The sequence below is a fragment of the Dipteris shenzhenensis genome, chromosome 22, assembly GCF_047967505.1.
Source record: "Dipteris shenzhenensis isolate YYH24624 ecotype China chromosome 22, Dip_SZ_1.0, whole genome shotgun sequence".
NCBI classification, from domain to species: Eukaryota; Viridiplantae; Streptophyta; class Polypodiopsida; order Gleicheniales; family Dipteridaceae; genus Dipteris; species Dipteris shenzhenensis.
This window is the reverse complement of record NC_141617.1, coordinates 11893020-11909607: the sequence shown is the minus strand read 5'-3', so window position 1 is coordinate 11909607 and position 16588 is coordinate 11893020. Positions and strand designations below refer to the sequence as shown.

At 41.5% G+C, this 16588-nt stretch overlaps 1 protein-coding gene across 1 annotated transcript; it reads left to right on the top strand.

Moving 5' to 3' along the window:
• The first annotated feature begins 10573 nt into the window (after window positions 1-10573).
• LOC147887738 (uncharacterized) lies at window positions 10574-13595 on the top strand. Its single transcript, XM_087393546.1, has 2 exons — window positions 10574-10788; window positions 11124-13595. The coding sequence occupies exon 2, from the start codon at window positions 11289-11291 to the stop codon at window positions 13107-13109; it is 1821 nt and encodes a 606-aa protein (XP_087249672.1). The 5' UTR covers window positions 10574-10788; window positions 11124-11288; the 3' UTR covers window positions 13110-13595.
• The last annotated feature ends 2993 nt before the right edge of the window (window positions 13596-16588 follow it).

Below are 16588 nucleotides of genomic sequence, written 5' to 3'. Positions count from 1 at the left end.
AGGTTAGTGCTATGCACATATGATCATGTGATGGTGCTACGCACACATGATCACATGATGTTGAGCATGAACTCTCAACATTAGCTCCCTAATGAAGTGGTAGTGAACCTACTTGTGCTTCATCCAAGCATGGAACACTAGGTTCTTCACAATCGCAATGCAACTCTAGTTATCACTATAGATCTTTGCCACTTTGTCTTGTGGAACCTCCATGTCTTCGAGGATCCATTTGACTCACAAGGACTCACATAATGCCATGCAGGCCGCTCTGTACTTTCCCTCTATGGATGAAAGAGTGACCGAGGGGTTATTTCTTACTAAACTAGGAAAGGGACCTTGACGCTTGTAGAAAATAGTAGCCAGTCATGGAATGTCGAGTGTCTCCATCTCTGGCCAGAATCACAATCCCCAAAGAAATTAATCCATGTGCAGTACGTGATCCCATATCTTGAGGTACCCTTCAAGAACCCTAACACCCATGTGAACTTGCCAATGATTCTCTCAGGGTTTTGATGAGAACTTGTAAAGAAGTCCCACTGGGAATGCAATGTCAGGACGATTGTGAGGTATAGCAAGTTGACCACGAAGTTGATGGTACTTGATCAAATTTACCTGCTCAAAAGCATCTTCTTTGCTAAGGTTGTTTCGGACTTCCATGGGCTTTATCACCTTCTTGCACTCTTCCATTTGGAACCCCTTTAGATGTTAAATTACACGGCGCAACGGAACAGAAACTGAACAAAGAATAGAGAGTACACATCAAACTGGAGACGAATAAAATTTTCCTTCAATACTAATGTAGTACAGATGATGGCTCCATCCACCCGTGTGCTCCCACAGTGGAGCTTAGATGGTAATCCAGACAGATACTAGGTGAAGAGCTACTAGCTGGAAGATTTGATTTGATCTAATCTGATATAATGGACTGGGAAGGTCTCCTCTTTATAGCTATGAGGGTGGTAGTCGGATCAATGTAGTAGTGGAGCCGACCAATCAACCTAGTCAGTGGAGCTGACCAATCAACCTAGCAAGAGCAAGGGGCTCCCACAAAATCAAGACAATGTGCCTCGTTGTGGTACCAGCTTACCTACCCTTCCTAACCCATAGGCTAGACTCACATAGATCAACTTTCTACCATCAACAGTCTCATTGATAGACCTCATTTGACATGCAAGTCAAGATCCATCCAGTGTGTCGGGCTCACACATGGCTTCTCCTCATATGGGGCCTTATAACTTGAGCACCTTGGACCACTGGTGGCTACTAGGAGGGTAGGGCATTGAGCATATCTAACATTAGAAACTCCTGTCAGTACTTTTCTTGAGAGATGAAAGCGTGCTCTTCCTTTAGCCATATCTCATTGCTTCTACTCTACATTCAACCACTGCTTGAGCCATGTTGGTCGGTCCTTCTAATTGACAACATCTTTGACATTGTGTGCCCAAGCCATTTCTCCTTTGTTTCAGAGGACACCAACATAGCTAATGTCACCCTCTTTACAACAAGTTGATCTAAGCTGTGCACCCCTTTCACTTTCTGTTGAACATTTCTAAGTTAGAGAACATCACCTCTTGGGCATGCATTTCCCATGGTAGGGTTGTTACTCTACAAACGTTAGGGCGAAGGTTAAAGCTTGTGAAGACTCGAGAGTGGTATTCACCTGAATGGCTTGATGTTGCTACCTTGAATGCACCCACCAATAGTGACACCACATCTCATGTTTTTCATGCCAATGGCAATGAACAAATGCATGCATCTGCAAAATTGCTTCATGCTGTAGCTGTTGCTCTGCAAGGAGTCTTCTTTCTTCTCGTTGTTTCTCCCTTTGAAAATGTTGCAAAAGTGTCTTTCGTTGCCATTTTGATACCATGCCATGGCTTTCCTTGATCCGCAATCCCTTCCTTGTTCCTTGACTAGGATTTTCAGCTTTCCTATCTCATAGCCTCTGTCTGCTTCTCTTGCAATCCATGGCAAGCTACATGTTGCCGTTGATGCCATGGCCATGATCAGTCTATAATAGACCCAAAGAAGCTAGCCAAGTGAGGTGAGAAAAGAATAGAAGACAACTTACCCGAAAGAAGGCAATGCCAAACCAAAGTCTGCATAAGGTCACATCGAGGTGTGTGCAGGTTACAGGGTGTTTCTAGGGCAGGGGCACATTGCAAGTACTTAATATTCAAAGATTCGATGGGTGAGAGGTGTGAAATTTCAAAATTTACGTGGGAGTAGCAAAATTTTCAGCCGTCGGGTTTCCCCCCTCTGGTGATATGTCAATAGAATTGGATATCCCAAACAAGTGCAGTGGCCTAAAATGCTTCAAAACACACATAGGCCAAAGGGAATGCTATCAGGTTTTATGGCATGTATTATGAAATGCAATGACCTTTTGCATGCTTATGAGCCATATAGAAAGCAAGTGCATGGAAAAAGAAACAATTCGAAATTGTAAATAGTGTTGGATTTATTAAAAGATCTTAGCACATGCACAAATTGCACATTTTCAACTTCTTCCATTTTAGGGTGAATCTAGATACCAATATCAACAACTTTCAATGTTTTAAGACCACTATGCAGTAGTCCCACTAGTTTGGATTCTAAATTTTGGAATCGTTTTGATTTTTAACAAATTAAAAAAAGTTATGGAACGTGCCCTCAAATGGGTGTGCATCACTTTAGCACAACATTGGAGGCCCATTAACCTATGCCTAATGTTCTCATTTAGGTGTTTCGTAGGGTTGAGGAGAAGCTCACATAGTGTACTTTTGAATGATTACTTGGTTGCATGTATGTACAGAACAAAATTTGGATGTTTTTGAATATATTGCTATATCCTATAGTCTTCAGGATGCATGCTTCACATGTAACATAGCACTTGTAATGCTCTAGAGGTCTCATTCTAGATCCTTATTCCATATTTTTTTAGTCTCATGTTTATGTTTGGAATGTGTACTACAACTTGAAGACAAAGTTTGCCAAATTCCATTGAGCAATGCATAATTTATGGGTGATGCAAGATACCTATATATAGAAAATTCCCCGAACCTCACAAAAAATGGCTACACCCAAGAAGACAATGACCATGAAGCTCTACTAAACTAAGAAGTGTTATTGCATGTGATAAGAAAACACCATAAGGCTCCTCTACATCCTTGTGGGGCTTGTTGGAGGAGGTTGAATTACATAGTTTCTTCCACACTAATGAAAGATACACACTCACACTAATCACGACACAGTGAGCCATGAAGGGAGGTTACACAAAAATCCATGCCATGATATATGTAGGAATCACGGGTACAAGCTTGGAGGTAGGGATGATTTTGACAACACATCCAGGAGAAAAACAAGCATAAACCTCCCACCCTTGTACACCCCATCTCGGGGGGGTCACTCATCATATGTAACCCTATCACGTGAGTTCAGTAGAAGGATATTTTTTATTTCTAAAATTTACAGAAATAAATATACATAAGGGACTATTTAAAATAGTTTTGGGAAAAATTTATAGATTTGTATAGAAAAGGGGTACATTTTATTAATGAAAAATCTACAGATAAGGGATTTTAGAAATAGGCCTTGAACGCACATGGTATAGAGTGTTTATACATAGTAGCCCCCCCGAGCACCCCATACACAATTGGACATGCACCAAATAGCCATGCACAATCACCACTCGGTCGCTTCTCATGCACTACAATTCATAAATACAGCACCATTGCAGCTGCATGAAGCAGTGCTAAAACTTGATAAAGTTTTGCAAACATTACCCGATGACTCAAGCAACATCATGTGTGCTTTAATTACAAATTGTATTCCGCATAACCATCAATTCTTGAGCTAATTCAGCTTGCTGAATTCATATCAGAATACAACATGACAACATACAAAAGGTTGAAAAAATTGCAGATGATTGGGTTCACACATTTTGATCAACATCGAGACCCTGAAAACTATTATAGAGAACAGTTGATGCTCTACATTCCTTCCCATGAATCAAAAGAAACCTTAAAATGGCCACATGAAACATGGCAAGACGCTTACAGCAAACACACCCATCAGATTGAAGACGAGCGTTAAAAAATCAATTTTCCGATCGATCCAAATGATTGAAAATGCAGAAGCTTGGACAAACTTCAGGCAATAGCTGCATGAGATGGCTATGAATGCAAATGATAATGTATGGGCTGAACATTCAACAACGTTGTTTTGTTGAACTCATGCAATATGGTAGATGTGACACATTACAATTGTTTTGAAGATCAATTTATTGACATTCCTTCTCTAGAAATAAGAAATGATAAAAAAAGAGAAGGTGTTGACACTTACCCGTATCTAAATCAGTCAATAGGATTAATCTCCACCACGAAAGAGTGTTATTCCCAAGTACGACAATTGAATGTAGAACAAAGGCGTGTGTTTGACGACATACTATGGAAAAAGACAAATAGAACAAATGAGCTCAATTTGTAAGAAAATAGTACGTAGCGGAAGATAACAACAAAACGCAAGTACACGATGGAAAGCTGGAGAGAATACAAAAATTCTGATATACCAAACTGCTGATACAACTGATGGTTGGCTGTCCACCCGTGCGCTCTACAGTCGATGGTGATCTAGACAGATGCTGGACGGAGGACTATGAGCGTGAAGAACTGGTGATCTGATGATAGGGGGTGGCCACTATTATATAGTGTAAGTCGGTTGACGGTCGGCCTTGTAATAGGCAGTCGGCCTAATAGACAGTCGGCCTGGAAGACCAGCCGACCCTTCAGAAAACATGTCGGCGGGCAGAAGAAGGATCGCGCATAGGTCATACCGTCGGACCCTACCGCTGGGGGCTTTGCCCCCAGACCCCCACCGGGGGCCTGCGCCCCCGGACCCCCTGCTATCGGGGGGGCTATCGCCCCCCCGAACCCCCCCTTTTTGCAGACGGGTATCTACTCTTGGCTCCTAAGCCGTCTCATAACCATCTGGTCTACTCTAAACTCTTGGCTCCTAAGCCGTCTCATAACCATCTGGTCTACTCTTGGCTCCTAAGCCGTCTCATAACCATCTGGTCTCATAACCATCTTGGCTCCTAAGCCGTCTCATAACCATCTGGTCTACTCTAACCCCTTCCAGTGTCTAAACTGGGGATCCCTCCCAATATCCGATACCCATCATGGCTTCTCCTCATATGGGGGCCTTACAAGATTGGGTACACAGAATATTGGTGGGTTACATGAGAGGTGGACATTTGAGCTAACTCTAACACAATTTACACTCATACACGCTCATCACTAAGAGCCACTATGTCTGTATAATAAAAGTTCTACCTCCAACCCATTGACTATTATGAAAATATTAAAAATGGCTTACACAGGAAGGGTCACTTGCCAAATGAAAATATTAAAAATGGCTTACACAGGAAGAGTCACTTGCCAAATGAACAATGCTACTCTCCATTCCCATGTCCAATATGGATCATGTTACAAAGTCACCATTGTCATGCACCAAAATGATTTATTATTCACTAACATCTTAAATGAATTTTGAGCAAATACACAAAGTCAACAAGACATTGACACAATCAATTCAATATGTTACCGTAAGCCACCACTAGACTTAATGATACCTCATCTATTCTGCACTGATGTGTGCTCGGGGGGTGCACTATTAAGAAACCGGATGTCTTGAGGGATTCACCTTATAAAATTTTAGTGTACCACATGCATTCAAAAGGAGGGGTATTTTAATTCAAATTTTCAAAAAAATTTAACAGGATTACAATAACAGGAGGGGTTTTTTAATTTAATTTTAGAAAAAAATCACTTAGTCCATAAGAGGGGTTTTTTTATTAGGGGGGAAATTTTAGTTGAGGGGGCTTTTAAATATCCTTTGAATGCACGTGATACATAGGGTTTCTTCTTAGTGCACCCCCCGAGCCTGATGTATCACGTGAGTTCACGAGGTATTTAAAAAATTTTCCCCCAATAAAAACACCCCTCTTTACTTATGAACTAAGTGATTTTTTTCTCAAGTTGAATTTTAAAACCCCTCTTGTTATTGTAATCCTTTTAAATTTTTCCAAGAAGTTGAATTAAAATACCCCTTGTTTTTGAATGCATGTGGTACATTAAAATTTTGTAACGTGAACCCCTTGAGGGTGCGTGTGCATAATGAATACACTAAAATTTTGGAAGGTAAACCCCTCGAGGGTGCGTGCACATAACAAAATGGTGTTCCATCATACAGCCGGTAACATTTACACTTTCCAAGCAGTGGATAACAGACATGGCAATTGTCCAGGCACTCTTTCCTTAACAAATGATCCCAGCAAGATTGCTTGCTTGCACAAAGAAATAAAGAAAAAAACCAAATATTGTTGTCAAGCTATGTGCAGGGAACTACAACACAGCTGATGGTCTTATGAATGGGGCACCTCAAGGCTGTAACAACGTCCAGCTCTAACATAGTTATGTGGGTGCAATTCTCTAGCCCCACCGCCGACGCATACACACGTCAACAAACTCGGCACTTGCACGAAAATCATATTAAAAAATCTTGCACTGAAATATTGCCAATCACAAAGGAAATACAAATAGGAAGAAATAGCAACTACGTTATTTCACAAACACAATTCCCAATTCAACTGGCTTCAGCAAGAACCATCCATCATGCACATGGCTCAATGCTAGAAACATTGTGTTTCAAACGTATAGGCTGCCCACAACACGGCATCACATATAAAGCACTCTCAAGAGTATATTCTAAAGAAAACCTTTATCTCCTCATGAACTATGGAGCTTTCTTGGGTTATGCTCATACTACACGAGATTTATTTGTTACTTTGCTGAGATTGCTTCACCTCTGCATGCTTTTCAAAACAAGGGAGTATGTTTTTGCTGGACTTCTAAAGAAATTGCAGCTTTTGAAGAGCTAAAAGAAAAGGTGTTCGTACCATAACCTAATCTTTCTAGATTTGAGAAAGCCCTTGGATGTCCAGTGTGATGCATGTGGCAGTAGAATTGAAGGAGTTCTTATGTAGGATGGAAGGGTCATTGCTTATGAGAGCAAGTTGTTGTAGCCCTTGGAAATAAAAACTCAGATTTATGAAAAAGAGATGCTTACTGTAATTCATGTTCTCTCTCAATGAAAGCACTACTTGTTGGGTGTTGATTGTTATGTCTAGACAAATCATTCTTCATTGAGGTATTTTCTCACACAGACAAAATTATCTAAGAAGCGCATGCGCTTGGCCTTTTTCCTGCCTATGTTTCATTTTCAGATTGTGCATGTTCCTGGGAACAAGAACGTGGTTGCATATGTACTTTCTAGAAGGTCAGTGCCGAATGTGGTATCCAAGAAACCACATGTTTCTACTATTTCTATTGCCTATCATGATGAATTGGATGCCATGAAAGAGCAATATGCTACAGATGATGACTTTACATAGATATATGATCAGTTGTCTGAGGGACATAGAAATGATCATTATTCTCTTTGAGATGGTTTTTTGTTGCTGCTTGGCTGTTTGTGTGTCACAAAGCAGTTGAGGACCAAGGTTTTAATTCTAACTTCTCTCTCTCCTCTCTCTATCTAACCTCTCTCTATCCTCTCTCCCTATATTCTCTATCTAATCTCTCTCTATCCTTGGTTGTTGCGGCAGTGAGATTCTCTCTCCTCTCTTTATTTAAAAACTAACTTCTCTCTCTCTCTCTCTCTCTCCCCTCCCTCTATATAACCTCTCTCTATCCTCTCTCCCTATACTCTCTATCTAATATCTCTCTAACCTTGGCTGCTGCGGTGGTAGCGAGAGCCACCCAACTATACTCTCTATCTAATCTCTCTATCCTCTCTCCCTCCTCCTACACATCCTGCGGCCACACTCAGCTGCCCCTCCCTTCGGTCCTCCTCCACCTCCGACCGTCCTCCTCCACTTCCCAGCCGTCCTCCTCCACATCCCACGATCGCACGTAGCCACCACTCCCTTCTATCCTAGACCTCCGCCCCTACTCGCCCTTCCCTCCACCTCTTCTCGCCCTCCTCCCACTTCCCTCCTCCACCACTTCCCGCCCTCAGCTGCCCCTCCCTTTTCACGGCTGCACTCAGCTGCCCCTCCCTTCTCCTTCTCCTCCTCCTCCTCCCTTCTTGATCCTCCTCCTTCTCCTCCTCCTCCTGCTCCTCCTCTCAATCCTCTCTTTTCTTTACATTAATTAAAACGAAAAACTCTAGCAATCAAAGATTGAAAACTTTTAAAGAAATATGGTACTTGAAAGATGTGAGAAGTGAAAGATTGCAGTTGTACGTCTTGCTTTTGCCCTTGCTCTTGCTCTTCTACTGCTTTTACTAGAATGAAGAAAGAATAGAACTAGAATGCTTGGCTAGCTGCTCAATAGAATGTGCCACATGGCTTCGTAGGAAGAAGGTAATAATAGGCCAGTTGATCTAACGGCTTAGAATACATATTTTTAAACCTTCCCGGCAATCCTCTTCCTTCCCTCTTAACTTTCTACTCTCTCTTTTCACTGAAATCGAAACTCATAGCAATCCAAATTGAAAAATTTTTAATTGAAAATGAATTAACCTTCCCGTTAATTCTTTTAATAACTTAAAAATTATTAACCCTCGCGCTAATTCTTTTAAATGAAAAATTATTAAACCTTCTTGACAAACGTTTAAACCTTCTAGAAAATCGTAAACCAAAAAAGTTGCCAATTCTTTTAAATTGAATGTATCTCTCTCTCTCTCTCTCTCTCTCTCTCTCTCGTAAAATATGAAATTCAAATTTGAATTCAAAGTGATTTCTTCCATTTGCAAGTTGTAAGATATTTTCATTGTGTTTGTTTATTTAGGGGTTTGTGTAGAATAAGTATGGGAATCCATGTTCCTTGGGTATTTTACATAAGCACATCTTATTCGTGTGGTCCTTTTATCATTATTGTATTTTAAATGAGTTTAGTACACCTATAAAAGTTTTGTTGTTTTGTTCCATTGTAGTTTCAAGTTCAAGACATTTTGGTTGTCATACTATCTTGTGAATCATCATTTTTTTTGAACGCCCAAGAATCTTTCATAGGCTTTCCTTGGTAGAAGTCTCCATGGGTAATAATGTCAACATCCCCAAAGTAGTTTGTGTTGTCTCTTTTCAACGTGCATATGCAAATCAACAAAGTCATCCAGGCCATTCTAAGTTTCAAGACAACCGAAAAGTCTGAGACTTGGAACGAGGCCGGAGGTTGTGAGACACTAGCTTTGAGCACCAGTGCATGTCTTCCATGTGCCCTAAGATTACAAGGAGATATGAAGGATCCCTACAATGCACAAGGCGCTTATCATCGAAGGAGATGTGTGACGGGAAGGATGAGGGAGGTTGGCAAAACATGCAGAATGTCGACTCCAGCTCCGAGCCCGAGACCTCGCAAGCGGCAACTAGCCAACAAGAAGCGTAGGCAAAACAAGACCATGATGAGACTCCATCATTTGTTGAGGTGCTGACTAGGAAGATGCGAAGTGGCTTCTCACCACTGCCCAACTCTCTCAAAGCAATTGATACTTCTTTTAATCAACTTGCAAAGCTCCTCAATGTCATACTATGTGCATCCTTTAGTTTTCTTCAATGTTATATCCTGTGCATCCTTTAGTTTTATGCACATAAAGCGAAGGAGTAGTGCTGCTCTGCTGCTGCTAGAATACTACAAAGTAGTGTATAGCTTCAGAAGCTGAATTTTACTCTATTTCCATGTTTGTCTTGGATTAAAAAAACAAGACTAATTTGATGACATTCCAAGAACACAGCCTAGTGGGATTCCTAGCATGTTTAAGGCTTAGTGCACATGGAGCAGTCCATACGCATTTGGTGTGCCTTTGGACTGTGCACCAATTGTTGCTGATGGCGCCGCATTCAGATGCCCTCCTAGAGCTCTAATTTTGTTCACGTGCATCTTAGAGCTGTGTTGTCTATACAGTCTGCCACCCTTTTGGCTCCCTTTGCCCCCTCCTTTTGGCATGAGAAAACCTTGAGCTAGTGTTTCTCTGTTCTTCACCTGCCATTGCCTGTGTCCATGGGGTGGCGTAGAGGTGCTAAGGGTGTTTACACACTTGGCCCAATGGGCATGCCCGAGGTTCATGGACGGGCAAGATTGCCCACCCACGGTGGAGATGTATTCAATGAAGGTTGGGCGGGCTTGGGCAAGTGTGTAAACACTCTACATACTTGGCCCACCGTGGGCATGCCAAGGTTCATGGACGGGCAAGATTGCCCGCCCACGATGGTGGAGATGCATTCAATGAAGGTTGGGCAGGCTTGGGCACCCATAGTGTGTAAACACCCTAAGTTTTGCAACCTCCCAAAACGAAGGCGTTAGGTTGGAGCAACCTGAGGGCGCATGTATGCGAGCGGGGAACAAAACGGGTGCTTGATGACGACGAGTGAAGCTTTGGTGGAGGGGTGAGGACTAAATCTAAACCAATGCAAAAGTCTTAAAGAGTAAGGAAATGAATGAGAAATGTAATTTCTTCACTAATAAGGGTCAATTGGTCGGCCATAAGGTCTTCACTGTCGTCGGTTGCTTTCACAATTGGATCACTCTGAATCACCATCCAATCCAGCCACATGTTTGCACGTTGCCCAAGCCCCAAAATTGCGTTTTGATCATCTCTCTGCTCCTTCTACCTTTTCTGGGCGATGCCTCCATGCCTGGCTCCATCTTTCAGTCTGCTTTTACCACATGATCCCGCCCCTTGGGATATCTAGAAACAATCATTGTGAACGACCCATATTACACGCTCGAGAATTCTACGTTCTGTAAGGTTAGTTCACATGCCACATACTTCGCAATTTGTTTTGAATGACGGTGCCCAGAATTTTTGCTGTGGTTGGGCTGCGTTTGCTGATGTCTGCAACTGCTTTAGCCGGCAAAGAGACGTCGTTATCCTACGTGAGCGGGCAGCATTGAATGCGTATGCGAGCTTTTATATACCTTTTAGCGCTTTCACTCAATATGGAGGGCTGCTGTTCTCTGCAACCTTATTCTTACTTTTGTGTACGATCACGATGTACCGGAGTGTTTGTCAATTGCTGCTTGTCATTGCAATCTTCATCGATGTCTCATCTAAGTTTTGTGGCCCGTTGCCGTTGGTCACAGGTTGAGAGGGATTGCTGGCCATTAGAAAAAGGCAAAAGCAGCTTGTTTTGGAAAGTCTATGGAGAACAGTGATGTCAACTCTCTATGACATTGACTCTGTTTAAGGGTCTTATTTGGTCTTCGGAATAAACATGGTAGAGATGAGACTGTGACTTCATCAGTGAAATGGCTGGAAGTAGTTTACGCCCTCCATTTGCAAGAGGACCAGCTGCTTGTGTGGGAGAAGCTATGGACCAGGGTATTCTCTCATCGAAGACCCAACCGCCCAGAGTTCTGGTGGGGCCGGTTGCTATTCTGTGGGACATCGAGAACTGCCCTGTTCCGGGTGAAGTTAATGCGGAGGATGTAGCTGGAAACATACGCATGGCACTACGAGTTCACCCAGCTGTGAAAGGTGCTGTGACAATGTTTTCAGCTTATGGTGATTTCAACCATTTCCCACGAAAACTCAGAGAAGGATGCCAGAGAACAGGCGTAAATCTTATTGATGTTCCTAATGGCAAGAAGGATGCATCAGACAAGGCAATATTGGTGGACATGTTTTTATTTGCCCTCGATAACCCACCTCCTTGCACGATCCTTTTAATTTCAGGGGATGTTGACTTTGCCCCTGCTCTGCACAAACTAGGGCAGCGTGGATACACTGTGGTGCTGGCAATTCCCGCAGGGGTGGGAGTATCGTCAGCCCTTTGTAATGCTGGTCGATTTGTCTGGGATTGGCCAAGTGTGGCTCGTGGGGAGGGCCTAGTTCCTGCAAAAGCATTCTTAGCTCGTGCTAGGGAGGACAGATTGGCTGATTTTCCTGGCTACACATTCGGAGCAGCATGGCATTCTAGTGATGAATCTGATCTCCCCACTGAAGATGAACAACATGTGTACCATGCACTTGCAGTGGGCACAACACACAACCATTTGTTTTCTGTTTCTGGGGAGGCTACAAAAGTGTCTGGAGCTGCACATGTTGGGTCCCTTCCTAATGATGTTAGCGGGATAATGATGAGCCAGGGTTCTCTGCAGGGTTGTGCACAACCATCTGTTACAAGCTCCCAAAGCCCTCCTGTAAGACAGTCCTTTGGCTTGTGCCAGGTAAGGCAAATGTCTGCAAGTGTGCACACTTCAACCTCTTGTAGCAAGTCTTCACCATTGTCTGTTGGCTCTCAGTCCTACCTACTTCAAAAGCAGAATAATGATACTTCGCTTGGGACATGGGTGCAACCTGGAGATATTCAAGGGTTGAAAGGTCAGCTTATGAAGCTTTTGAATCTGAATGGGGGCAAGCTACCTTTGATTCGCATTCCATCAGAATACTGCAAATTATTTGGGAGGCCCCTTTATCTTTCCGAATATGGCTCACCTAAACTAGTTCATTTGATAGAAAGGATGCCAGATGCGTTTCTTATCAGGGGTGAAGGTGGTAAAAGAACACTGCATTTGAAGGAAGCTATGCGGACACCACCAAGACACAGAAGAAATAGAGCTAATAATTGCTTGGCTTCCAAAGATGCCAGAGACAGTGATAAAGATGGTGTATACAGATGCTCTGAGGATCGTGAAAGGTCAATATTCATTGCAGAAGAGGCTGAGGATTTTATGGAAGATATTGTTTTTGTTCAAGATCCAGAAGCTTGTTCAGATGATGAAAAAACAAGTGATCAGCATGAGGATAGAGATGAGGATAATCAGGAAGAGGAGGCATTGCAGTTTGGAATTGCTATACAGGAAGTTGCAGATGCACAAGATTACATGGCAGAAGTGAGGCTTGAAGTTTTTAGGCAGGAACTGCAGGAGCTTCTGGTTAGTCATGCTTGCTCCATACTCCTTTCAAAATTTCAGACATTGTATCAACAGAGGTATTCCCGTGACCTAGATGTATGTTCCTTTGGCGTAGAGGAGCTTGAATTACTTCTTGAGAAAGTGGAAGATATTGCTATTGTAAAAGAAGAGCAGGGAACAAGAAGGAAGTTCCTCGTCGCCAAACTGCTATAGGAGACTACCATATTTAAGATACAGAAGTCGTATAATGGATAAGTATTGCTGTCGCATATGTTTCAGCAGCAGGATATATTTCAAACAAACTAATTTCAGGGGCTGCAGTAGCATCTGGTGTAAGGTGACCTTTTTCACAGCCAATCAAACTGATATAGACGAGATTTGTGAACCTGCTGCTTTTTAGGTTTCCAAATATAGTATGAAAGGCTCTACCTCAAAGCTGTCATCAAAATTGTGGGTTAAAAGGGGACAGTTGTGGACTGCTGTGAAGAGCTTAAAAACAAGCTCTCAAGCTTCGCATAAACTCAGACATTTGATTCTGGAGTCCCTTTCTTTGTAACATGGGTTTAGGACCTATGAGTTTCTTTATGTTGTAAAAGGTGGGTCCTAAGATTCATGGGGTCCTTGGTGTTGACCTTGGTCCCATCGGCTGGGTCAACTTAACCCCCCCTGTTTAAAGTGGCTTATGTATGCACTTGTTTATTTTTTTTGTCTGGGTTTATGGCACGTCAGAACCTTGTTGATCCCATTAAATGGCATCCTGCTAAGAAGCGTCAGCTACCTCCTTGTAGAAGTCAAAATTGTAAATTAAGGTTTGCTTACCGTTCAATTCATTTGTGCACTTCAGATCAACAGTGGCTCCCAGCAGAAACTTAGAACTTCTATAGCATAATGTCCGCCAGAATTTCCTTCACTGGCTTTCTCTTATCTGCTATTGTCTTTGATTCTCATGCTCTCGAGTGGGCCAATACGTAATTTTCAGGCTGTTCCATGATGTTTTTGTTTGGTTTGCATCATGTCTAAGCTGAAGGCTTTTGGCCCAATTTAGATTCTTAGTCCGTAGTCATTTCATTTCTGCATATGAATAAACACAGTCAGCATGAATGCATCCTGTGTCTACCGTTCTTTTCTGGCAATGTGCCTTCTCGATTTTTACCTCTACTGCATTCTTATGTGCATTTTTGTACGCACTCCAGATGCTTGCACTGTTTTACTTTGACTGCCCACAATTTTGACCTGTCCCAATCCACTGGTAAATATTCTATACTCGTGCAATAAGTTCAGATAGGCGAGCACTTGCTACAGCTGTAGTCTGGTTTGTCTTCAGGCTTGATTTGATGGTGATTGAGCATTTTGATATTCATGTCTGAAGTGATGAGTGGCATTTTTTCTCTTTGAAAGGCCTTGGGCAACTTGTAGATGGGAAGGACTTTGCTCTGAAGGTGGCCTGAGAAAGGAGTTTTCTTGAGTAGTTTCTAACTTTGATCAGATGATTACAGTTTTGTAATGGACGGCAAATATTTTGGTACAGTGCACAGTGCACACATACAATGAGACTGTTTAGTTTGTTATTTTAATGAGGCTATTAACCGAGACATGTTGTGCTCATGGCCTACCAAGAAGACGGCTTTGTTGCCTCCCCTCTTACCTCCTTCCTGTTCTCCCATGTTGAAGAAGATGCTAGGGACGTCGGTGACAGTACCACTAGGCATTCCCCCATGCTTGGCGAGGTGCGTATGAGAACATCCTTCATTAAAAATGAACCCTCTTTAGGTTCTATCTATTTACTTATTGCCCCTAGTATTCCAGACTAGTAAAGAAGAGTACATCCCAAAGAATGGCAGCTTGAACTTTTCCTAAGGTTGCTACCTTTTTACCATCTTGCACCTTCTTAAGCCCATGGTTTTGCTTGATCAAACATCATAAACTTTCACTATGGGAGGTTCTTTTATACAATTCGTTTTGGTTCTTGTGGAAAAGTAGGTGACCAAATAAGGTCAGCGAGGACTTTATCTCCCATCAGATGTCTCCTTCAAGCAGTTGTGGAAACTAGGGTCTTCTCTACACCTTCTAGTAGATTCAATTTAAAAGCACTGTTACCAACCCTCTCAAGCATTGTGAATGGCTCAAAAGATCAACGAGATAGCTTTAGTTGGTGAAGATTCAGGTATCCTCAAACAGTCATTGAGAACGATTCTTATTAATTCAAGATCTTTTCAGATTGGGACAAAATGAGCCATGTTAGTCAATCTACCCACGATTACTGTAGCTATAGCAGCTGGAATGTATTTACCTTTTCATACTAGTGTTTGTTTAAGGTAGATAATGTTTATATCCATAGTGGGATTGTCCTTGTGGTGAGGGTGTCATATGAGTCTAGTAGAATGGCACTATGAAGTATTTGCTACTCAAATGTGTCATTTGTTTTAGCTCCCAATTCAAGGACTTTGATGCTCAAGGTTTTGAGAGACATCAATATCGTCATAGCCAAGGCTTAGTTTGTACGTGTATATATGCGGCCTTGTATAATTGAATACATGTTTTCCATGTAGCCTCCTTGCCAAATCACTCATGGTTTTTTTGAAAGTGACTAACGATTCACCAAATGGAGGTTAGAGGAATTAGTTGTTCTCTATGATCATTCCTTCGCAACCTCTAGTATGCCACCATTTCCTTATACTAGTATTTACAGGTGACTCCTTAGCCAAAGTGCCTTAACATTAGCTTGGTAGCATAACAAGACATAAAAGTGTCCTTTTGAGGTTTTGGCAAAAAAATCACAACTCGCTGTAGATGTGTTTTTTGGTAATTTAGACTCATAGGACTATTATAAAAAAATATAAGGAGCACAAAAAATTATTACATGTGATTACAAAATGCTCACACTCAAATTTAAAACTTTATCTAGCGTGCATGAAAATAAAATTGATTTCAAGGAGCTAGTATTTTTTACAATGTGTTTATAAGAATATCAATTACCTAAGAGTGACAAAACTTTGTTTAAAATTCATTTTGGCAAGATTGATTTATCAATTAACAAGAGTGGTTAGCCTAGCAGGTTGCATTATAAGTCACATTTCATAAATAAGCATCTTTATTATAGCCACAAATAGCCACAAAGTTTCATATCTTAACTATAACAATATTATATCATAAGGGAAAGGCACCACATTCACAATAAAGGCTAAAACTAAAAGAGATTAAGTGCTCATAATATCAGCTACCAAAACAAATTTCGCATTAAATAAAACTTTGTAACATGCACTAGAAACATTGGGGGAACCTTTACACTATGCACATATTTATAATGCCTATGTTGAAAAATAGAAACGCATAGTAAAATCTCTTCTACCCCACCTCTAAAATTAAAAAGTATTCTCTTAAGCAAAGAGACGTTTATAAGCCAATATCTTCTCCCTAACAATCTTAGAGGACTTGCAAGAAAGTGCAATTTGGATCTTCTAAACCTTTACGATGTTTAGAAGATATCAAGGACAAAATTTCTTTCAAGTATTTAAAAAAAGACAGTACAATGGGTAACATTTCAAAGAAACTTTACTAAAACCTCCAACAACTACCCTACCATGCTCGAAATACTTCCTCTTCCAAGTGCTTTGGTGAAATAGAAAAGAAAAAAGACATATGAAAATAGTGCCTTCCTTTAGATATGTGGAATCCTACTTTTTATTATTGCG